We start from the raw sequence: 25,949 nt of genomic DNA, 5'->3' as shown, positions 1-25,949 counted from the left end.
CTCTTGTATAACCACAGTACAATGATCAAATTAAGAAATGTGGCACTGGCCAGGGATTGTAGCTTAGTGGTACAGTGCCTGCCTAGCATGTGTGAAGCACTGGGTTCGATCCTCAGCACCACATAAAAATAAATAAATATAGGTATTGCGTCCATCTACAAGAGAGTATGTGTGTGTGTAAAGAAATTCAGCACTGATATAATCCTATCATCCATACATATAGTTGAACGTACATAGTTCATATTAAAATTTCAACAAATTGGGCTGGGATTGTAGCTCAGTGGTGGAGTTGTTGCCTGGCATGCGGGAGGCCCTGGGTTCAACCCTCAACACCACATAAAAATAAATACTGTAAAAAAAATCTTGAAAACTAAAAAATATTTTTTAAAAAATTTAACAACTGTCTTAGTAATATCCTTTAAAGCAATTTTGTTTCTAATTCAGGATCTCCTATTATGCTTAAATGCCAATCTCTCCTAAACCATCTTCTGATACACGGTTTAAAAATATATCACCTTTGGGGGGCTTTGGTTGTGGCTCAGTGGTAGAGTGCTTGCCTAGTTCATGTGAGGCCCAGGGTTCGATCCTCAGCACCACATAAAAATAAATAAAATAAAGGTATTGACAACTACAATTAAAAAATAAATATTAAAAAAAAAGAAACATACTACCTTTGGGTTACTGACAGAACAGACAAACCAGAACAAAAAGAACAAAAGCCCAACATATTATGGAAGGATTCCCAAGTTCTGAAGAAGTTAATCAACCATATTTGTCCTCCTAGTATATACTAAGCATAACTCCTAACTGAATATAGTAAACATTTGAAAAACATATAGTATCCTGACATGAAGATACATGCCTGTAATCCCAGCTACCTAAGAGGCTGATGCGCCAGAATCACTTGAGCCCACAAGATCAAGACCAGTCTGGGACACACAGTGGGACCCTAACCAACAGAAAACAAGAGTACTGACAAATGCTAGGACATAAAAAGAACTCCTCCTACAAATCAAAAAAGAAAAATAGGGCCTTTTTTTTTTAAAAGGACAAAATATTTTAACAGACACTGCCAAAGATATGTAAATAGCCATTAAACCCATGAAAAGGCACTCAACAGAACCAATCAAGAAGGAAAGATATTAAAACCATACTGAGCTGGGCACAGTGTTGTATGTCTGTCATCCCAGTTATTTGAGAGGCTGAGTGGGGAAGATGGCTTGAGCCCATGAGTTCAAGACCAGCCTGGGCAACAAAGTGAGACACCCTCTCATAACAAAATAAAAACCATATAAAAGAGTACTACACATCCTGGACTGGGGTCCTGGCTCAGTGGTAGAGTGCTCGCCTAGCACGTGCGAAGCCCTGAGTTTGATCCTCATCACCACAGATAGATAAGATAGACAGACAGACAGATAGATAAACAAATAAATAAATAAAGGTGTTGTGTCCAACTACAGCTAAAAAATAAATTTTAAAAATGCTTAAAAAAAGAGTACTACACATCCATCATAATGGCTGAAATTCAAATGTCTGTCAACATCAAAGGTTGGAGAGGACATAAAGCAAACAGAATTCTTGTGCACTGCTGCCAGGAGTATAAAATTTCTGTCTTGATGAAAAAGTATGGAAATTTGTTACAAAACTAAACTTATATCTGCCCTATGACCCAACAATTCCATTCTCAGTATTTATGCAGAAAAATGGAATTGTAAGTCTACAAAGAGACCGGGATAAGAATGTTCACAGCAATTTTATTCATAAAAGCCAAAAAAGGATTATATGAGAACACCATTGCCCATGAATCACATAAAAATAAATTCCTAGAAACCCCAAAATTACCTAACTCAAGAAAATTTTTAAATATCTCAATAGATCTAATAACAGTGTGAGGCACTGGGTTTGATCCTCAGCACCATTAAAAAAAAATAAAAAATAAAGGTATTGTGTCTATTAAAAGGGGGGGGGGGAGAGGGAGAAGGAGGGGGGGAGAGAGGGAGAGGGAGGGAGGGAGGGAGAGATTGAATCTGTAATCAAAAACCTCCCAAGAGACTGGGCATGATGACATACACCTGTAATTCCAGTGGCTCCAGAGGCTGAGGCAGGAGAATTGCCAAGTTCAAAGTTACTCTCAGTCATTTAGTAAGGCCTACCTTATCAAGTCCTGTTAATGAGTTCCTGTCTCAAAATAAAAAATAAGAAATAAAAAGACAGGCTAGAGATGTAGCTTAGTGGTCAAACACCCCTGGGTTTAATCCCCAGTACAAAAACAAAAACCTCCCTAGAAAGAAAAGTCAAGAATCAAATGACTTCCCTGATGAAAGAATCACTCTACATCCTACATACATATATATATATTAATATTTTTTTAGTTGTAGATGGACATAATACCTATATTTCATTTATTTTTGTGGGGTGCTGACGATCAAACTCAGTGTCTCAGATGTGCCAGGGAAGCACTCTGCGACTGAGCCACCCTCAGCCCCTACATATCTTTTACACATAAGTTTATATATATATGCTGTCATTCACCATTTGTTTTCTAAAACAAACACATTGTTTGTTTTATTTTGTGGAATTTCTTATTTTTTATATTAATTTATGTATAATATTTAGTTGCTCTCTAGATTTCATTATATATTTGATTTATCATAATTTGCTTTATCATTTCATATGATTAGATATTTAGGTTCTTTCTCTCTTTTTCTTGCTATTAAATATAATGCTGTGATGAACATCATTATATTCCTTTTTTTTTTTGGTCAATTTGAGGGTAAAAGAAGTAAAGGAAAATAAGGCAATTGTACAGCTGTTAAAATCTGAGCAACTAAGACAGGAAAAATAAATCAAAGCCATCCAAGTTTCAAAGGAATAAGTAAAACAGCTCCATTTGCAGACAATGTGCTCCTAAATATAGAAATTCCAAAGAATTCAAAAGAAAGCTATCAAAGCAAATAAATTCAGCTAACTTGTCAGATACAAGATTAATATATAAATCAGCTATGTTTATATACAGCAGCAATAAAAAATTCAAAGAGAAAATTTAGAAAGTAATTCCATTTAGAAATAAATTTAACGGAAGTGAAACATTTGCACATTTAAAACTCAAAAATAGGGAGTGGAGAGATAGTTCATTGGTAGAGTACTTGTCTAGCATGTATAAAGTCCTGGTTTGAATTCCTAGCACCACAAAACAAAAACAAACCCTTTGAAATACAGCTGTAAAAAATTAAAGATCTAAACAGATATTTAGAAAATCATCCTGTGTTCATGGACTTAGAAGACTTAATATTTGAATTTTAATGGGCCCTAAAATAATCCTTATAAAGAATAAAAAAATTGGGAGAGAAAAACTTCTTGAAATCAAACTTACTACGAAGGCACAATAATCAAAATAGTGTGGTGCATCTATTTTGCATATTCTAGGCTATCAAAATAGTGTAGGCATACAAAAAAATGTAACAGAATCAAGAGTTCAGAAATAAACCTAGATAATATGGTGAACTCATTTGAAAAGGAGACGAAGACATGTAAACTTCTGTGTAACAAAATATTTTATCAGGGTTGGGGTTGTGGCTCAGAGGTAAAGCTCTTGCCTAGCATGTGTGAGGCACCAGGTTCGATTCTGAGCACCACATATCAGTAAATAAAGGTCCAACAACAATTAAAAACAATATTTAAAAAAATTTATCAAGAAAAGGAAAAGATAAACTACAGAATGGGAGAAAATGTTTGCAAATCATGATAAAGATTTAATATCCTGAGTGGGAGTATAACTCAGTGGTACAACACTTGCCCAGCAGGCTAGAAACCTTGGGTTAAGCACTGCACCAAAAAAAAAAAAAAAGATTTAATACCCTGAATATGTATAAAGAACTTCTACACCTTAATGAAAAAAGGAAAAAACAACAATTTCACAAATGGGCAAAGAAGAAATACAAATGGCACATGAAAAGACCTTCAACATCACTAGTCATTAAAGAAATGCAAATTAAAACCTCAATGAGATCTTCACATCTAGCATGATGGCTATAATCAAAATAACATAAATGAAACTATAACATTGTCACAGATGTAGAGATACTGGAACACTTTTAATCTGCTGGTGGTACAGCTACTATGGTGCAGTTTGACAGTTCCTCTAAGATAAACACAGAACCTAAGATTCCATTCCTCAGTATACATTCAAAATTGAAAACAGGAACTTGTTGAGAAAACAGTATCACAAAATATGGCCATTTGACATAATCAGTACTCTGAACTAAAATGCAGACTGAAAACCAAGATCTCTCTGATCTTCTTTTGTGATCCTCTCTCTTCTTCAAAGCCAAAAGAGAGACTTTCTCTGAAAGTTTTAAATTGTGTGCTGTTCTGAGTAATTTCTCCATCCTGCCCAGGACATGAATGAATCATCTCTTTGTCCAGAGTATCCATGGTGCATATGCTACCCACCCATTAATGACTTAACAAACTTCTTTTGTTACCTGATATAACTGCTACAGTATCCAATGCTTGGGTCAATTAATGATTTAATAGCCCTTAAGCACAAGAGTAGTACTGTTGGCAATTTGGATGTGTCAAAAGAGAAATCATAAAGTATTTCCTATAAGTAAAACAGCAACTTAAGATAAGTTCTTGATTTAATAAGGAGGGAAAAAAAACTGTATGCTTTTGTTGATAAAATCTACAGTAAGAATGAAATTATGAAGAAAAAAATCTGTGCTAGTTTTGCTATCACACTTAAACTGTAAAAATTATGGCTACTGTGCATGATAAATGTTCAGTTAAAATGGAAAAGACATGGGGCTGAAATGTGATTCAGTGCTAGAGTACTTGTGTAGCATTCACACAGGTCTAGGTTCCATCCCCATGGAGAGGAAGCGAGAAAGAGAGGAGAGAGGAAAAGATGGAGGGAGGGAGGGAGGGAAGTAAGGAAAGTGTAAGTCACTCTATAAATTAGACATTGGAACAATATAGTATCTTTTACATATATATAAGCCATCCTATAAATAGTAGGAAATTGAGCACATATAATATTTGGAATGCTGGAGCAAAATGAGTAAAAGAGATGGTTTGTGGAAAGTCTCTAGATAGCCACAGGATGGTGGGCTAGTTGCCAAGGAAACAAACTACACACTCAGGTTTAGAACTCACAACCTCACCCCCAACCTTCAGGAGAAGGAAAAGACTCTGAAGGTTGAGTTAAATATGAGTGACCAATAATTTAATCAATCACAATAATAAAAAGCCCAAAAGGACTGAGTTCAGAGGCTTCCAAGAAAGTAAAGAAGAACTTATCTAGCATTCTAGACTTCATTCTACATCTCTTTATCTGGCTGTGTGAAGAGAAGTATTTGTATCTTTAAAACATCCTATATAATCATGATAAACTGATTCCCCTAATACTGTAAACTACTCCAGCAAAATAATAAAACTCCAAAAAGGGGTTGTTAAACCGAGATTTCTAGCTCGTCAGTCAGAAACACAACCTGGAAATTTCAACTGGCATCTGAAGTGGGGATGGGGCAGTCTAATGGGACTGAACCCTCACCCTGTGGGATCTGACACAATCTGTGGATACTATTGGTACAAAAATTGAATTAGAGGACATTGAGTTGATGTTTGCTGCAGAACTAATTGACTGCTTGATGTTTGTAGATACATCTGGTATAAGAAGCATGTTGTGAGAGCATATTAAGAATCCTTCTACTGAGCAAACTCTAGATCTCTTTATATCTTTGTTTTTTACTCTGACATAACCCTTGAACACTTACAAAATAGACTGCTCCAAAGCTTCCATGGCCAATTTCTCTGAGATCTGTGAAGAGCTTTTCTGGATCTTCTTTGAAGAAGAGCTCTGCAATTTCGGGGTCCTTTAGACTGCCTGCTCTGTTAGTTGATGGCATCCTGCTGGGCAGTCAACTGTCTTATTCTAATTTTATACTGCTATCCCAATCCTTGGTTCATCTGTATGAATGAAGCCACGTTGGCATAAAGTACTGTAAAGAAATAAGAAAAAAAAAAGTAGGAATGTTAAAAGCTGCTAAAAATAATTAAGATCATTTACTGACAGCACCCACAAAATTATGTCAGGCCTAGAATTTCACTGAAATGATAGTGTGGGCTACTATTGCAGTAGTTCCTAAGCCTAGCTCATTATCATAATCACCTGAGGCACTTAAAAAAAATTTCTGCAGTAAAGAACTTTTAAAATTTAGATACATCTTTATATTTCGGGAGAATTTCTATATCAATATTTATTACTATTTATTTTCTATTTCAATATTTATTTCTATATCAAAATTTATCTAATTCTAAACTGGGCATGATAGTGTGGTGGTACATGCTTGTAATGCCAGTGACTGGGGAGGCTAAGGCAGGAGGATCTCAGGTTCTAAGCCAGCCTAGACAACTTAGTGAGACGCTGTCTCAAAATAAAAAATAAAAATGACTGGATATGTAACTCAGTGGTAAAGCACCCCTGGGTTCAACTCCCAGTACCAAGAAAAAAAAAAAAAAAGAAAGAAAGAAAATAAAGAAAAAAAGGCTCAGGGCTGGGGTTATGGCTCTGCGGTAGAGCACTTGCCTAGCACGTGTGAGACCCTGGGTTTGATCCTCAGCACCACATATAAATAAATAAAATAAAGGTATTATGTGCATACAACTAAAAAATAAATATTAAAAAAAAGGAAAAAAGGTTCATCTAATTTGAAATAGTCTGCGAGCAGAAGAGATAGTACAATACAAAGATTATTAAAAGCAAACAAAATAGCCAGGCATGGTGGTTCACACCTATAATCCCAGCATCTTGGAGGCTGAGGCTGGAGAAGCATAAGTTCAAAGCCAGCCTCTGCAACTTAGTGAGCCCCTGTCTCAAAATAAAACAGATGGACTGAGGATATAGCTTAGTTGGTAGAGTACTTCCCTCACATGCACAGGACCCTGATACAATCCCCAGCACCACCACACAAAAATAAAACAGAAAAAAGATAAAACAGAACAAGGGTTGGGTTTGTGGCTCAGTGGTTAAGTGCCCCTGGGTTCAATCCCCTGGTGTACACACACACACACACACACACACACCAAAAAAAAACCCACATACATAATAACCCAAGATTTACTCACAGTGTGTTTTTTTGTTTGTTTGTTTGTTTAAGTATTTTTTTAGTTGTGGACACAATGCCTTTACTCTTATTTATCTATTTTTATGTGGTGCTGAGGATCAAACCCAATGCCTCACCCGCGCTAGGTGAGTGCTCTACTATTGAGCCACAACCCCAGTCCCACAGTGTTTTTAACAACAAGAAGACTCTATTAATGATCTTTATATATATAATACACAAAAGATGTAACGTGGCACACCTTTTATTCCTTTCAGATGCCACATGACTGTATTAACCAAATCATACTCAGAAGAAAGATGAATTCAACACAGATAAACTGATTTATCAGATGTACATTAATATATGGCCTTTATCAACTAACTCTTTAGCTAAGAAGACCTAGAGATAACCAGTCAATTCCTTGGTGGTTCTGCTACCAATTCCTGTGTATCAGATTCTCCAATTTTTAAAATAGCTGTCCTAATTGAGACACTTCAGAATCTGGGTTCTGGAATGACGTTGCCTGAATATGAATCTCAGCAACACTATTTATAAGCTGTGAATTTGGGTAGTCTCATTTTCCTAATCTGTAAAAATGAAAATAATAACCTATTCTATAGAATAGTTGTGAGGATTAAATGAGTTAATAAGTGTAAGCACAGACTAGTATTATGGCATAATAAATGTTAGCTATTCTCTTAATTTCAGTAATTTAAAAAAACTTCAGAATTGCCAGGCATGGTCAAATGCACTTGTAATTCAACAGTTCAAGAGGCTGAGGCAGAAGAATCTCAAGATCCAGGCCAGATTCATCAATTCAGTGAGACCCTGCCTCAAAATAAAAAATAAAAGGGGCTGAAAATGTAGCTCAGTAGTAAAGTACCCAGGGTTCAATCCCTAGTGCCCAAACGAAACAAAATAAAACCCCTTTAGAACTGATTTCATTAGACTTCTAAGGGGAAAAAAGCTCCAATTCTTCCTATGCTCTTTATGTGACTTCTAAGCAGGTTTCATTCTTAGTGAAATAACTGAAGCAATTTTAATTCCTGTTAGAAGATGTCTTTGCAGCTATATAAAACATATTCATCTGTCCTTTCTAACTCCCTAACATAATACTACACTGCAGTCAAAAGGTATAAACTGTCAAATTTGTATTTCATTTCTAACATATACCCAAGGTTGCCCCATATACTTTAACCAATTTCCATACTTTGGAAATTACCTAGAACAACAAGTACCAATTATATTTTTCCTAAGACATGTGAACATAGAAAGGTTACTTGACTTCTCAACCCTAAAATGAGACAGTTGAACTAAATTCCATTTAAATTGTTAATATTTACAGGGCTGGGAATGTAGCTCATTGGTAGAGCACCTGTGTAGCATATGTGAGGCCCTGGGTTAGACTCCCAGCATAGCCAGAAGGAAAAAAAAAAAAAAAGTGTTAATGTTTAATTAATTGAGCTGGGGTTGTAGCTCAGTGGTATATAGAGCACCTGCCTAGCACATGTGAGGCACTGGGTTTGAGCCTCAGCACCACATAAAAATAAAAATAACAGTACTGTGTCTACAACTTAAAAACAAAATTTTAGGGGTTGGGGCTGTAGCTCAGTGGTCAAGCGCTTGCCTCACATGTGTGAAGCACTGGGTTTGATCCTCAGCACCACATAAAAATAAATAAAGATACTGTGTGTTCATCTACAACTAAATAAATATTTTCAAAAAATTTTTAAAGAGAATTAAAAATATATAATTAATTGATCTCTAAAAGGCTTTAAATAAAAACAGTGTTAAGATCTTATTTAAATTTTTTGAATGATGAAGTTTTAATATTCTAAGAATTATTTTATGCCAGGCATGGTGGTGCATGCCTATAATCCTAGCAATTTAGGACTCTGAAGCAAAAGGATCTCTCAAGTTTGAGGCCAGCCTCAGCAATTAAGCAAGACTGTCTCAAAATAAAAATGGATTGGAATGTTGTCCAGTGATAAGAGTATCACTGGGTTCAATCCCCAGTAATATCACCATCCCCTACACAAAGAATTACTTCATGTAAAAATTTTCTAATCAGATCCATGACATATCTTCTCTTTTATCTGCCTAACAAATTCCTACTCAAATCTTTCAAGATTAGATTAAATGTCATAATGTATACAAATTTTAACCCTATTAGCAAGAGTTGGTCACTCTTTATACCTCAAGACATTCTGCAATATTTACAATATTATATTGCAATTCTCTCTCTTCTGTACAAACAAAATGTGTCTTATTAATCTTTGTATCATCTCTCCATCTCCACCTCCTACCCCCTACTTCCTACAGTTAATATTAAACTAAAGAATAGGGGGCTGGGGATGTGGCTCAAGTGGTAGCGTGCTCGTCTGGCATGCATGCGGCCCAGGTTCGATCCTCAGCACCACATACCAACAAAGATGTTGTGTCTGCCAATAACTAAATATTAAAAAAAAAAAAAGAATATACTTAATTTGGGCTGGGATTATGGCTCAGTGGCAGAGCGCTCGCCTAGCACGTGCAAGGCCCCGGGTTCAATCCTCAGCACCACATAAAAATAAATAAATAAAATGAGGGATTTAAAAAATGACTATACTTAATTATATTCTATACAACATCTTAAAATTATTGTCCTTATGTATTTGCTGAACAAACAGCATGTACAAGATTATGATATACAAAACATTAAAGTTGATATAAATAGAGTAAATTCATAGCACCCTCTAGAAAATCAGATAGATAAAAAATACTAAGGGAATTAGAACACTTGCTCTACCAACCACCAAAAGATAACACATATCTACTGATCTACTTAACAATATAAAAAAAGAAAACTTAGGGGTGGGGTATAGCTCAGTGGTAGAGTGCCCGCCTTCTGAGAGAATCAAAGTTCAATCCTAGCATTGCAAAATATAAAGAAAACTTGGGAGGATGGACCATGGAAAAAGACACCAAAAGCAAAAAGATAAACGATAAACTTGGGGGGAAGGGATGTCTGAAATTTATGTAGAAAAGGGTTAATATCCCTAGTATATAAAATAGAGATTTGAAAAACAGATTTTAGACATCCTAAAATCTCAAATGTGTAGTTTCTAGAAAAGACAAGAAAAAGACAGTAAAAGAGTAAACTTATGAAGATGACAAACAGACATGAAAATATGCTCAACACCACTGAAGGTAAGGGAAATACAAATTAAAACCATCCTAAAATTTCATTTACTATCTATCAGAAAGGCAAAACCCCACTATACACTGACAGTAAGATAGAAGGAACACATACACTTTCATTAACAGTAATAATGCAAAAGAGTACAAGCATTACTAAACAAATCTAGTAAATTCATAGTCATTTACCACTTCACCCAAAATCCTCCTTTAAGAAATCTGTAGCAAGAAAGAATATTTACACTAAATATAAGAAATGATAAATGCACAATGTAGTTCATGAAGGGCCATTTGTGTTAACAGAAGATTACAAATAAGTTAAATGTCTATCATATGGGCACTGATCAAATAAATCGTGAATCTACACTAAGTACCAGCAAACTCTCTCTGTAAAAGGTGAGATAGTACATATTTTAGGCTTTGTGCGGCAAAAGACAAAATCAAGGATATTATGTAGGTATTTATAAGATTCTTTTTTATAAAAATGTATTGACAATATTCAAAATATAATTAATTTTTTTGTAATGCCAGTTTAGTAATGGAAACAATGAAATTCTCTTTTAGGGGGATTTCATTTTGCTAAATAGGTACAAAGTAATCTGTTCATCAAAATTTCTTCCATTCATCTATTAAAGCTGATCTATAATGACATTTACTTATTTCATTTTTGAAAATTTCACACATCCAGGTACTGCCAAATATTGATTCAAATCCACAAACATATGGTTCTAATTGAGTATATTTATCTCTCAAAAGACACTTATAAAATTCCATTGGCTTCTTCTCTTGATATTTGACTTTACCATGTCAGCACTTTGCAGATCAATTGAAAGTTAAATGGAAGCTCCTCAACTTCAATTAAATAAACATTAAAATATGAAATTTCCTCTGCATCTTCATCAAGGTCTAAAAAATAGTGCTGAAATTTAGTTTAAACTCAGAAAACACATCTGGGGCAAATCTGTGTCAGAATCGATATCTTACTTTTTGTTTTAGCATCTGACAGCATGCAAAGCACATTAAAAAAACTTGATATTATGATTCAAAAAAACATTGTCAAATGACTTTACAATAGAATATTTCAAATAAGCATAATTTTGCCTTGTAATTTTAATTTAAATGCATTCAGAAACATTATCAAGTCTGCACCAAAGTAAATATTCAAAGTCATTCAGTGTTCAATAATAATGGTTAAATTTCTTACTCAAAATAATTTTATTTGAGTCATAGATTCAAAAAAGCCACAACTTTAGCCCAGATATACCATCAACCTGCTGGGTGGTAGGTAGGCAGTATGGAAAGTCAAGATAGCTTCCGTAGTGCCAAAATTTCAGTGCAGAAGATGGCAAAGTCCAAAAGAGTTAAGTTCACCATTGAGGTTACTGGTTGAATAACACAAAACAGATTCAATTATTTTCCACAAAATATCTGCTAATAATAAAAGGTAATAAACAGGTTTTAAAATATAAATGAATCCAACTAAGTCTTTTTCTGCTTGATACATATTTTCCCCACCATCAATTCTTGTTTTGTTGTGGTTATTGTTAACCGTTTTGGTACTGGGGATTGAATCCAGGGGTGTTTAACCAGTGAGCATCACATCCCAGCCCTTTTTTACATTTTGAGACAGGGTCTGCTAAGTCCTTAGGGCCTCACTAAATTGCTGAGGTTGGCCTCAAATTTGCAATTTGCCTGCCTCAACCTTCTGAGTTGCTAGGATTAAAGGCATGGGCCCCCACGCCCAGCCCTTTTCATTTATTTTATTTACTTATTTTTTAAATTTTGAGACAGTGTCTTGCTAAATTGCTGAGGCTGGCTTTGAACTTGCAATCCTCCACCTCTAGAGTTGGTGAGATTACAGGCTTGTTCCACCACATCCAGCTTTACCACCATCAATTCTAACACATGAAATTCCACTTCAAGTGATGCTGAATTAATCTTTGTTCACCTCTGAAAATATTCTCACCTGGCTAACTATTTAGGCTCTTCAAATGTGGCATGTACTCCTCAAATAAGCAAGCAAGCAGTATAAAGTAAGTTTTGTTGACTCATCAAGAACCAAGGATAATCACGCAAAATCATTAATGTTTGTTTTTTGTTTTTGAATATGTATTCTCTAGTTATTGATGGACCTTTATTTTATTCATTTATTTATATGTGGTGCTGAGAATCGAACCCAGTGCCTCACAAGTGCCAGGCAAGGGCGCTATCGCTGAGCCACAATCCCAGCCCTAATGTTGTTTTTTAATGGACTATTTGCTATTGCTCCTAATGTACACAACTCTTGGAACAGTTCTTCTCAAAGTAAAGTTAATTGTCCTAAGTGATTTTCTAAGTACACATTTTTTCCACTGCTGCAATCAAATATGTCTAAATCACTCATCATCAGTAAAGGACTCTCCATGCCTGGCTAATATGTAAGTTATTTAATTTTAGTCACAGTCTCATTTTCATGTTTTATTTTTGTGAAGAAATCCTGCCATAACAACATAGTCTATTTTAATTTTTTTTAAATTTTTCAGTTGCTTTGCAATCAGTTGATACTATTGTGATAGGACTTAGTCTGGAAATACCTATGCATATCACATTATTTTAGCTAAGCTAGTGTCATTGCTTCTTTGCTACCTAATTTGATAACAAAACAACATGCACTCTCATCAACTTTACTTGTTGTGACATGATGGATATGCACTGGCAATAAAAATAAATACATTAAATGTTGCAGTTCAGTGATAGGTCTTGAGTTATAATTGCATTAGTGCAATATGTATTGTGTTAAGCTATAGTGTCAAAGGATGAAAATATCACACTGCTGTAACTACTCAATTTTGCCACTGAAGCACAAAAGCCTGCAAATATATAATTGAATAAGTTGAATGTATCTTACAATAAAACTATATTTACTGATACTCAAAATTTGAATTTCATACTATTTTCACTTGCCATAAAACATCATTCTTCTTTTGACTTTTTCCCAACATTTAACATGTGAAAAACATACTTAGCTAGGAAAACTACAAAAGTCAAGCAGCAGCAGGACAGATTTGGTCCTTGTGCCAATTTGGCAACCCCTCGTTTATACAATGGAGATTTACAAAGTTATAAAAAGAAAAGAGGAATATGGCTAACTTCTTTTTATAACTGTATAAATATCCACTGAATAAATAAGGGGGTGCCAAATTGGCACAAGGACCAAATCTGTCCTGCTGCTTGACTTTTGTATGGATCCTAGCTAAGTATGTTTTTCACATGGCTAATGTATGCTAACTAATCTGTAGGTTATAATTCTGTAAGAAATAAAGCAAAGTGCAGAACAGTGTACATAATATGCTACCTTTTATTTAAGGGTGAAGAAGATGAAGAAAAGATACAAAAACCAATGAAATAATAAATAAAAACCTAAGTTGCCCGGGATGACCTCGAACTTTCGATCTTTCTGCCTCAGACCCTCCAGTTGCTGGAATTACAGGCATGTGTCATCGCACCTGGCCTAATCTTAAAATATTTTAATCTTCATATTATCAATAAATACCATTACCAAAGTATTTAAGATATAGCAAATGAGTAAGTATGGTAATGTCATGAGGAATCAAATAAAACATATTCAAAATCGAAGAAGTAAAAACCTTGCAATCATGCAGAAGTCTGAAATCTATGAGAGAAATCTATCTTTCTGGTGAAAGGAACTGGGAAAAGGGGACCCAGAAAACTGAAAAAGTACAGAGGCAATCCTGGAGTAAAGTGGAAAGGAGATTCATTAACTCTGTGTATCAACCCAACACAAAAATTGATGTATACAAGCAAAGAACAAATTCAAAGAAGTAGAGCAAGGACTGAGAACTGTGATATAAACCACTACTCAATTCTCAGACTGCACCTAAGAGACAAGGGCATACACAAAGAGCATAGTCAGGGTTTTCAAAACAGAACTTATATCTCTAGCCATAGAAAATAAGACAGATCTCATCATGTAAGTCATCTAAACTGGGTTAATAGATAAAATCCAAATTATTCTACTTGCAAAAACAAATAAACCATACATACACACATACACGCAAAAGAAAAATATGACAAAATATCAAGGGACAAAAGACCAACAAATGATTACTTTGAGATGACTCATGTTAGAATTATCAAAGACTTTTAATAGCTATTTATAACAATAATAAATGAAACAATGGCTAACACTCTTAAAACAAAGACAAAGATTCTCAACAGAGAAACTACAAAAAAGAATCATAGGGCTGGGGTTGTGACTCAGTGGTAGAGTGTTTGCCTAGCATGTGTGAGGCACTGGGTTTGATTCTTAGCACCACATATAAATAAATAAAATATAAAGGTGCATCAACTACTAAAAGCCATATTTTTAAAAAATATGGAAAAATTAGAACTGAAAACACAGTATCCAAAAAAAATTTTAAACTAACTGCCATGGACTCAATAGCAGAGAACACAATAGAGGAAAGAGTCAATGAACTTGAAGACAAAACAGAGACATAAGTATAGAGAAAAAAAAATGAGTAGAGCCTGAATGATGGATGGGTCAATATTAAATGGTTTAAGTTTCAATTACTGAACACAGAGAAGAAAAATAGATTAATAGAAAAAAATGGTAATGGTAAATAACTTCCCAAATTTGGCAAAAGACATAAGCTGACAAATTCAAGAACTCAGCAAACCCCAAACAGGACAAATTCAAAGAAAATCAAGACTACACATATCAAAATCAAAATGCTAAAAAAAACAAAATATAAAATAAAATTAGAATTATTACAGATTTCTCATTGGAAAAATGGAGTCCAGATAAAGCAAAACAGTTTATTTAAGGATATAAAAGGAAAGAATTGCCAACTCAGAACCCTTTATCTAGTGAAAATTTTTTTCAGTAATGAAGGTGGACGCGGGGGAAAGGAAGGGTACAGATACTCCTAAATGAAGGAAACTAAGATCACCTATCATCAACAAATTTGCACTAACAGAAATGTAAAATACACTAAAAAAAAAAAAGAAAGAAAGAAAGAAAGAAAGCTGGAATAAGCTATTTTGGTATCAGACAAAAAACACTTCAGAACTATGAAAATTACAAGTAATAAAGAGAGACATTACATAATAATATGTCCTTTTATCAAATTCCAAATTTACATGCACCTAACAACAAACCTTTAACAAACATAAAGCAAAAACTGGTACAACAAAAAAGACAAACTGACAAATTAACAATTACCATTTTGGAGACTCTAACAATTCTCAGAAACTTAAAAAAATAAAAAAGTAGTGTCAGAAAATCAGTATGACTACAGAGCAACATTATCAATCAACTTGACCTAATTGACATTCCTGGAATAATCTAATAACAACAGAATACACACTCTTTTCAAGTATACATATAACATAAATATAAAATAGATCATATACTGAACCTTAAACAAACCTTAACAACTGAAAAAGAACACAATTTGTACAAAATTATGTAATCTGACTATAGTACAATTAAAATTAAAACTTAAAATCTGTTAGAAAGGGATAATTTTTTTAAGTGCAGTATTGGGGATTGAACCCAGAGGTGCTTTAGCACTGTTATATCCCCAATCTTTATTATTTTTTATTTTGAAACCAGGTTTTGCTAAGTTACTGAAGTTCTCACTAAGACTGTGAGGCTGGCCTCCAACCTGCAATCCTTCTGCCCAAACCTCCCAAATTGTTGGGATTATAAGCATGTGCCACGATGCCCGGCAAGAAAAATAACATTTTTAAAAATATAAAATATTTAGGGGTGTGATTATAGCTCAGATGTAGCGCGCTTGCCTAGCATGTGTGAGGCACTGGGTTCAATCTTCAGTGCCAAATAAAAGTAAATGAATAAAATAAAGGTACAAAAAAAATACATAACATTATTTAAACACCTCATTTCTACAAAAAAAAATTTGCAAATTAAACAATATAGTCTAAATAACTCAAAGGTCAATGAAGAATTTTTAGGAAAACTAAAAAAGATTATGAACTGTGTGAAAATTATAATACAACATAAAATTTATAGGATACAGCTGTAAGCTATACTTAGAGGAAAATTTCTAGCATTAAATGCTATGTTAAGAAAAATAAATTCTCAGATGGTTATGGTGGTACATACCAAGAACAGGGCAGAAAGTGACAAACTGCAAAACAAAAGCCAACAGAAAAATCTATAAATTAAAAAACTGTTCCTTCCAGTCTAAGGCATAATAAAACTTAAAGCCTCTAGCTAAACTAACCAAGGAAAATAAGAGCAGACACAAATTACTAATAATAGAAAAGAAAGATGATATATCATTACATACCCTATGGACAATAAAATGTTCAGGAATTACAATGAACAGCTCTCAACTCAAAATTTGAAAATATAGATGACATGAACAAATTATCTGACAGATATAAGTCACTAAAATTCACTCAAGAAGAAATAAACACTCTGAATAATGAATTCAGCTGTGTGTGATGGTGCATGCCTGTAATCCTGGTGATACGGGAGGCTAAGGCAGGAGGATTGTAAGTTTCAGGACAAGCACAAAAATTATGAAGACCCTGCCTCAAAATAAAAAATAAAAAGCGCTGGGGGTGTAGCTCAGAGGTAGAGAACCTGCCTATCTGAGTTCAATCTCTAGTGTGGGGGGGGATTGGGGTTGGGGGGTAGACAACAAAGAACATCACAAAAAATGAAGATTTCTGACCAATATACCTCATGATATCAAAGCAAAATTCCTAGTGTGTGGGAGGCCAACCTTACAGGTGACTGAGTTACACTCCCCGGCTGGGTGCTGAGGCTCTCAGTCGCAGAAATGTGGCACCCTTCTTGGGTGCGAGGGTTGGTGTCTCCTCGTGCATGGGTGTGTCTTGCTACAGCCCCATGGGTGAAGCCACGCTCACCTGTTCCTTTGTAATATAACCCCTTGCCCTGTTTAGGATAGAATCCTCCATGGAAGTGCCTTGTGTGTGTCCCCTTCTCTTACTGTGCCCTTGGGTGTGGCCTACCCAGGTGTCAGTCAACCTGCTGACAGTGGACATCATGAAGACAGACTCAGCCCCCTGACACCTGACCCCTTGCACATTTAAATAACTTCTCCTCAATAACAGGGGTCAGCGTGTGCTCTCGCTCTCTCTTTCTGCAGACCCTTAAGGTCAGAGGAGCCGTCACAGCGACCCCAAAGAAAAAGGTATTTGTGTCTCTTGTGCGGTTATTTCGTGCAGTCCAGTTAGCCCAGTTTAAGTAGAGTGACCACTGAGCCTTTTAGTCGCCAGAACAGAAACCTGGCACTACTGGTTATCAGAAACTGAGAAGGATAGCAAGTAAGAGGTGATGGAGGGAGAACAGTCTATGAGTAAAGAAGTACAGTTGGATAGGAGGAATAACTTCTAATGTTCTAATAGAATGTCCTGAGGACTGGGATTGTAGCTTAGCGGTAGAGCACTTGCCTAGCACATGCAAAGCACTGGGTTCCATCTTTGGCACCACATAAAAATAAATAAATAAATGAAATTAAAGTATTGTGTCTGACTAAAATTTTTAAAAATTTAAAAGAAAATGGAATGTCCTGAGTTTTTCTGATAAGTGGATGCTGATCTATAATGGCAGGGGGGCATGAGAAGAATGGAGGAACTTTGGGCAAACAGGAGAGAGGGGAGGGAAGGAGGCATGGGGGCAGGAAGGATGGTGGAGTGAGATGGACGGACATCATTACCCTAGGTATATGTATGACTGCACATATGGTGCGATGTACATTGTATACAACCAGAGAAATAAAAAGTTGTGCTGAAACTGTGTACAATGAATCAAAATGCATTCTGCTGTCATATATACATAATTAAAATAAATAAAAAAGAAAGAAGAAATGCTTCTTTGTGAAACCCCCCCCCCCCCAAAAAAAAAGAATGTCCTGAGTTTGAGCCCCACTACCATGTGGCACCAGGGCAGGGCTAGTAGAATATTTTGACTCTTCTCAACACAAAGAAACAAGTGATAGTTTCAAGTGACATTTAAGACAATTACCCTGATCTAATCATCACAAACTAGATACATGTATTGAAATATCAGTCTACCCCCATAAATATGCATAATTGAGTCAATTTTTTATTTTTTAGGTACTGGGGATTTAATCCAGGAAAGCTTTACCACTGAGCTACACCCCCAGTCCTTTTTACTTTTTGTTTTGAGATGGATCTCACCAAATTGCTTAGGACCTTGCTAAATTGCTGAGGCTGCCCTTGGACTTGCAATTGTCTTGCCTCAGCCTCCAGAGTAGTTGGGATTACAGGCATGTATGTCACCACACCCAACTGTGTCATTTTTCAAAAAGGAAAGAAATAAAATCGGGCGGTGGCACACGCCTGTAAACCCAGCAAACCAAGCGAACCCAGCGACTCGGGAGGCTGAAACAGAAGGGTCACAAGTTCAAAGCCAGTCTCAGCAATGGTGAGGTGCTAAGCAACTCAGTGAGACCCTGTATCTAAATGAAATACAAAATAAGGCTGGAGATGTGGGTCAGTGGTCAAGTGCCCCTTAGTTCAATCCCCAGAACACCCCCCCCAAAAAAATTGAATATACAATATAGAATCTACATGTAATAAAGAGGGCAATATAACAAAACATTAAGGATTACTTTTAGGTAGTTATTATGGCTAATATTATGCACAATATTTACAAGTCAATATATTTTGCTTACATTCCAAATTTTAAAATATAATCATACATTCAACTTTGCCAACCAAAAAAAAGATGCATAACATTTATGCATACGTTACAAAATTAAAAAGTGAAAAATAAGACAAAATAATATAAGAACTATAAAAAAGTTAGAAAGCTCTGAAATATATCATTACACTATTAGGCTAGAATTTTGCATAACTGCTTCTGTTCTATACATATTCAAATTCTTAAAAGTAAAGTACTTTATTATAAAAATTAGCATCATCCTAGTTGCTCTGCGCTCATTCCAAATATTGCTACGATAAGATTATCGATGTAAAATAAATAAACAGTCCATCTACAACTAATTGTCCATTTTAAATTGCTATCATGAAAAAATACATGAAAACAAATTAGCAGAGAAGCTTTTACAACAATGCTAATCATAAACTAAACTACTTAATTCTTCTAGTACAGGATTAATAGAGATTGATAAACTATAGTTTATTTCAGAAGATATAAATGTTAGTAACAAGTTCTTAAAGGTTCTAAGACTGCATATACAATCTTCTTTTAAAAGACTATTAAAGGGCTGGGACTGTGGCTCAGCGGCAGAATGCTTGCTTCACGTGTGTGAGGTACTAGGTTTAATCCTCAGCACCACAAAATAAATACATAAATGAATGAATACATAAACAAGCAAATAAATAGAAAGTACTGTGTTCATCTACAACTAAAAAAAATACTTTTTAAAAAAAGACTTAGAGGATCAGGGGTTATAGCTCAGCAGTAGAGTGCTTGCCTTGCATATGTGAGACACTAGGTTCAATCCTCAGCACCACATAAACAAAATAATATAAAAAATAAAGGTATTGTGTCCATCTTAAAAAAAAAAAAACTTTAAAAAAAGGAAAGACTGGGGCTGGGGTGGCTCAGTGTTAGCGTGCTCACCTAGCATGCATGAGGTAGTGGGTTCAATCTTCAGCACCACACAAAAATAAAGTATTAAAAAAAAAAAGAAAGACTATTAGATTACTGTGGGAGGCAATATGTGTGCTGATGATTGAACCTGGGGGCACCATATCATTGAGCTAAATGCTATATATGCCAGCCAAGATCTTTATCTTTTGAGACAGGGTCTCACTAAATTGTTGAAGCTGGCCTCAAATTTGTTATTCCCAGGTCCCAGCTTCCATAGTTGCTGGGATTATTTGTGTACATGACTGTGCTTAGCCAATTACACTTTTTAATGCCAGGTGCAGGGCTGAAACCCCAGCTACTTAAGAGACTGAAGCGACAGGATTGCCAATTTGAAGCCAGTCTCAAATTAGCAAGAGCCTCTTTCAAAATTGGGTTGGGGGGCTGGAGTTGTAGGCCAGTGGTCCAGTGCTTGCCTAGAATGCGTGAGGCCCTGGGTTCGATTCTCATCATCGCATTAAATAAATAAGATAAAGATCCATTGACAACTAAAAAATATTTTAAACACAATTGGGTTGGGATGTAGTTCAGTGATATAGCACCCCTGGGTACAATCTCCAGTACCACAAAAAAAAATCTTAAATACTACATTTTTTAAAAAAATCTAATCTGTACTTAGGAGGAACTATCACTGAAGTATTTTGCCATATCCTTTCTGACAAAGAGCATAAAAAGAAATTAACAACCATATAAATGGTCAATGCCATTTTGTTTGAATCTACAAAAAAAAAAAAAAAAAAAAGACCAGAAAAGACTGTCATTTATTAGGTTATTTGTGTTTGAAAATATAAAAATCACGTGATTTTTGTGGGTGGTGTCATTTTGTTCAATCCAAAACAATGTATCCTCAAGAAAGCTGATAAAACTAGAATAAAAATCCAGTATATTTTATTTTAAAATTTCAAATAGGAGATTTCAGAATTAAGAAACTGTTCTACATTTGCAAAACACATAATTGACAATATTATCAGTCAAAAGCAATAGAATTAGAAGATGGGGAAAGGATACTGATAATCACAGCACATCAGTATTTCCTGAGGAATGCTCCTTGGATCAACAGTGATGACGTCATGGTATTCCACCTTTTAAGAACCTTAAATTTTTCACAAAAAGAACACTGTTGATCCTAAGCAAATAATTTAATATCATAAAGCTCTTTTCCCTTCATCTGTTTATCAAAAGTTTCAGGCTTAGAAAACAGCGAATTTAGTCATATGTTTGGTCCCTTTAGAAAAAGAAAAATGTCTATTTACACAGAAGCAGCAGAGATTATACTATCTACTATATCCTCCCTCAACAGATAGATGGACAAGCAAGCAGATACACATGCATATCATAATAACAATAACTAGAAGCTGAGACAATGGTGCTCACCTGTAATCCCAGTAACTCAGGGGGCTGAAACAGGAGGATTGCAAGTTTAAAGCCAGCCCCAGCAATTTAGCAATACCGTCTCAAAACAAAACACAAAAAGGACTGAGGGGGCTGGGATTGCGGCTCAGCAGTAGAGCACAAGATGTCACTAAGTAGCTCTGGGCCTCGCTAAATCGTTGAGAATGAACTCAAACTATCCTCCTGTCTCAGCCTCCCTAGTCACAGGGATTACAGGTGTGTACCACTGCACTCAGCATACTTTAATTTAAAAATGGGAGATACAGGCAATTTTTCAAAAAATGGCCTTAAGCACACCACCTTGTTAATTATAATTCTATGCATTCTTCTTGCTCCAATCATTCTAGCCATGTGAAACTTTCATGCACCTTTCGCAGTCTTATGTGTAATAAGTACTTAATAAAAATCTATATGACTGAGATTACAATTGAAATGTTGGAATTATTTAACATTTAGTACAAAAAGCCAATCTGTACCTTAGTGTTTATTAAATATTTGCATGAAATCATTCCATTTATAGCATTTTGGCAAGTGAGAATTAATGAAAAAAATGAATTTCATTGTTAATTCAACTTAACTATGGATTAGAAAACCTTATCGAAGTGGCAACAGTATATTTTCATTAAAACAAAAAAAACCTTGAGAAAAATGATCATTTTTTTGAAAGCTATTGATCTTTGTTATGGGCTTTTTTTTTTTAATATTTATTTATTTATTTATTTTAGTTCTCGGCGGACACAACATCTTTGTTTGTATGTGGTGCTGAGGATAAAACCCCGTGACCGCACGCATGCCAGGCGAGCCCGCTACCACTTGAGCCACATCCCCAGCCCCTGGGCTTTCTTTTTATTCACTCATTTTCTTTCTTTTGTTGGGGTGGGAGTTGTTTAGCTGTTGTTAAATTTGAAAATGACAAATAAGATTATATAATGGGAAATTGCTTGCTAAATTTTGATGTAATAACACAACTGAAATCAACTTTACTTTTTCACATTTAACAGCACAAATATTTACTTTTAAAATACAAGATTGTCTCATACTAATCTTTATGAATTATTTCATGAAAATATATAAAATAAGGATATGAAAACAAAAAAATAAAGAAATAAATTGTATTGATAAACCTGAAGAAATTCCCTTACCCCCCAGAAGTAAAATCATTAGCAGAACAAAAACAGGGAAAAGAACTATTACATGTAAGTCTTTTACATAACAACAAACTTGAATATATTATTCTGCTTAAAATCTTGATTTGGAGTTAAAAAAAAAAAAAAGGCCAAGTCTATCATTAAAAACACCCGTCTAAAATAAATGAAATAAAGATTGAGTACAATATGACAAGCCGTGTTCAGTGAAAAAATAAGAACAGAAATGTATGAACTATACTATGCTGGCTGTGTGGAAGCAGGGAGAAATACATGGGGGGTTTGGGTATTGATATGTATTTGATACATATAGACTGTCTCTGGAGTAATGTTCCAGTAAATGTTTTATATTATTTGCCTCCAGAGAAAGATACTGAGCCTTTGAGGAACAAGGGTTGATGTTATATTCTAAGTTAAGTGCATAGCCTCAGAAGCCAAACTGCCTGAGACAGAATTTCAGCCCCTCTACTCACTAGCTATGTGAAGTCACTCAACTTCTCTATGGCTTAGTTTTCTTACCTGTAAAATGGTTTAGAACTACACTTAGGGTTGCTGTGAGCATTATTACTATTAAGCAGTATGTATTCTATTGTATAGATATAACAACACTGTTTATTCTAGAAAACTTATACATCATTTCCTACTCCTGGTAAATGGGAACAATAAAGAAACTTTCTTAACCATACTATTCTATTTAATGGTGAAATACATTTCTATCGGTCAAGAAAGAAGCCTATCTTCTATTATTCAACATTGTTCCAGAGGTACTAGCTTTGTTAACAAGTATCATAATACATAAAGCATTACTACAAGCCAATAATAAGAACAAAAAAATAAGTTCCATGAATAAGGAAGCTCACAAAATAAGAATTACAAATAGCCGATTAAAAAGTACTCAGTCAGGCAGAGATGAGCAAATAGTGAATAAAGAGAATAAATAGTGTAAAAAGAGAAAGTCAACCATAAAAAAGGAAAACTCAAAAACAAAAGTTATTTTTAAAAAAAGAAAGAAAACTCAAGTAACTCAAATCAGGAATTAAAGCAGAGACATTACCACCAAATATACTGTAAATTTCTTACTATAAAGATATCAATCATATGCTTCTCTGGAATATATTAATCAATATTAGTCTGATGCCGTGGTGCATGCCTATAATTCCAGCTACTTAAGAGACCGAGTAGAAGGATCACAACTTTAAGGCCAGTCTGAGCAACTTAGTGATATCCTGACTCAAAATAAAAAAGGGCTGGGAATGTTGCTCTGTGGTAGAGCACTTGCTAGCAGCCATGGGTTCTATTCTCAGCATTGCAAAATAATAATAATAATAATAATAATTTGCTACTTAATCTAAATAACTCTTCTACATTCTTTTGTTTTACTTTGGTGCTGGGGACTGAATATATTCTTTTTAATCAGGTTCACTGAATTAATTTGTACTCAATAAAATTCACCCATTTTAAACATAGTTTGATCACCTTTTGGGGGGGAGAGGGGCAGGGGGGAGTACCAGAGATTGAACCCAAGGGCACTTAACCACGAAGCTACATCCCTGGCCCTTTTTTTATTCTCCAGTTCACAGTCATTTGAGTAGTATCTAATTTTGGGCTAAAATGCATAAACTTGCTATATTATTGATTTGTATTTAAGTCTTTTGTGAGCCCATGTACTTTCATTTATCTAGGTTAAATTCCTAGGAGTGGAATTGCTGGTAAATGTATATTTAACTTTTTAAGATACAACCAGACTGTTTTCTAAATTGATCAGAACATTTTGCTTTCCTACCAACAATTTATTTGCTCCATTCACTTCTTCACCAACACTTGGTGTTTATGGTCAGTCTTTTTTTCATTTTAAGATGAACTACATAAGACACTCTCTACTTCTCCCTATAATTAATCTCATAAACCACTAGAGTCAATTAGATGTTAAAGACTGCCAAAATGTCATAAAAAATACAAAAATTAATCTATAATAATTTAAAACTTCACTCTGCTCCAAGGTCACAGAAATAGAATTTAGATCTGAAAGGAACCCTGGAAAAAGTCTTATATGTTCAGCTAACAAAATGACAGGCAAGAATCAGGTTCAGGATGTAGGCTCAGAAGTAGAAAGATGCTTAGCATGCACAAAGCTATGGAGTCAATCCTTGTTACCAAAAAAAGAAACAGAAAAAAGTGAAATTACTTTCTCAGAGTCTATCATTATTATTATCAGGTGCTCTTCTAAACACTTCACATATAATAAATAACTCAGATGATTCTCATAGCAACTCTATGAGACCTATACTTTTATCTATTTATTTGGGAGTGCTGAGAATTAAACCCAAGTCTTCACACCTTAGGCAAGCACTCTACCATTGAGGCACATCCCCAGTCCAAAACCTGTATTTTTAACGTGCCCACTTTACAGACAGGGATACAAAGATTAGTTTACCAGGGGCTGTGGTTATAGCCCAGTGGTAGAGTGCATGCCTCCTAGCATGTGCGAGGCACTGGGTTCAATTCTCAGACCACACAAAAATAAAGGTCTAAAAAATACAATAACATTAAAAAAAAAAAAAAAAAAAAGATTAGTTTACCAAGACATGCAGCCAGTAAGTGATATGGCCACAAATAAGCCCTAGGTTCCATGGTCTTGTTTTTCCTTCTCTCCTGTTTTTTTGTTTTGTTTTGTTTTGTTTTTAAATTGTTGTTTGTTTTGTTCTTGTTTTTTTCTGTGCTGGGGATTCTAGGCAAGCAGTCTACCACTGAGCCCAATCCCAAGGTCCTTATTTTATTTATTTATTTATTTATTTTGTAGTGGGGAATGAACTCAGGGGTGCTTAACCACTGACCTGAATCCCCAAATTGTCCAGGCTGTCCACAAACTTTGAATACCTCTACCTCAGCCTTCTGAGTTGCTGGGATTACGAGTTTCTGGGATTAGGAGTATGTGCCATCACACAGGGCTCACAGTCCTTAATCTTAGCCATTACCTCTTACATAGAAAACTAGGGCTCTAGGTCTCTAACCTGTTTTTTTTAGATGGGCATCTCTATAAGATCCTGCCTTGACTTCAGTACCCCTTTAGTATGTAAAATATAGCATAAATAATCACATTCCAGGAATAGCAGATCAGTGTAAGAAACCCTTTTATTTCAGTTTCTAAAAATCTCATTTAGTTACATGTTACATATTAAATCATAAAATTAAAATAAATCCTTGTTTTTTCTTCTTTTTCATTCAAGTAGACTACGGGAAAGAAGCCCTACATTTGCAAAGGTACATAAGTACAGAATTTAATGTACAACAGTTAATATCTCTAAATGAATTCAACAAGCAATTTGAAAAAGTAAATATATAATACATAAGACATCATTTTAAAACTACAGAGAGCATGCCCAAGGTCCTGGATTCAATCCCCAGCATCACAAAAATAAATAAATAAATAAACAAACCTACTAAGACATTTGGGTATCAACACAAGCAAAGTATACTGGAGGTAGGCGTACAAAG

The 25,949-nt window shown here is 34.9% G+C and overlaps 1 protein-coding gene across 4 annotated transcripts in view; it reads right to left on the bottom strand.

Moving 5' to 3' along the window:
* Window positions 1–25,949, bottom strand: part of Taok1 (TAO kinase 1) — a 131,865-nt gene that overhangs the window by 74,107 nt on the left and 31,809 nt on the right. For all 4 annotated transcript variants that reach the window (XM_058580060.1, XM_058580061.1, XM_058580062.1 and 1 more), the window contains one exon: window positions 5,775–5,999. In XM_058580060.1, coding sequence (XP_058436043.1) covers window positions 5,775–5,906 — 132 coding nt within the window. In that variant the 5' untranslated portion in view covers window positions 5,907–5,999. The remainder of the gene's footprint in view (window positions 1–5,774; window positions 6,000–25,949) is intronic.

The sequence above is a fragment of the Marmota monax genome, unplaced genomic scaffold, assembly GCF_021218885.2.
Source record: "Marmota monax isolate L192 unplaced genomic scaffold, Marmota_monax_Labrador192_F-V1.1 WCK01_AAM20220418_F8-fsc00138, whole genome shotgun sequence".
NCBI classification, from domain to species: Eukaryota; Metazoa; Chordata; class Mammalia; order Rodentia; family Sciuridae; genus Marmota; species Marmota monax.
This window is presented reverse-complemented; position numbering and strand designations above follow the sequence as displayed.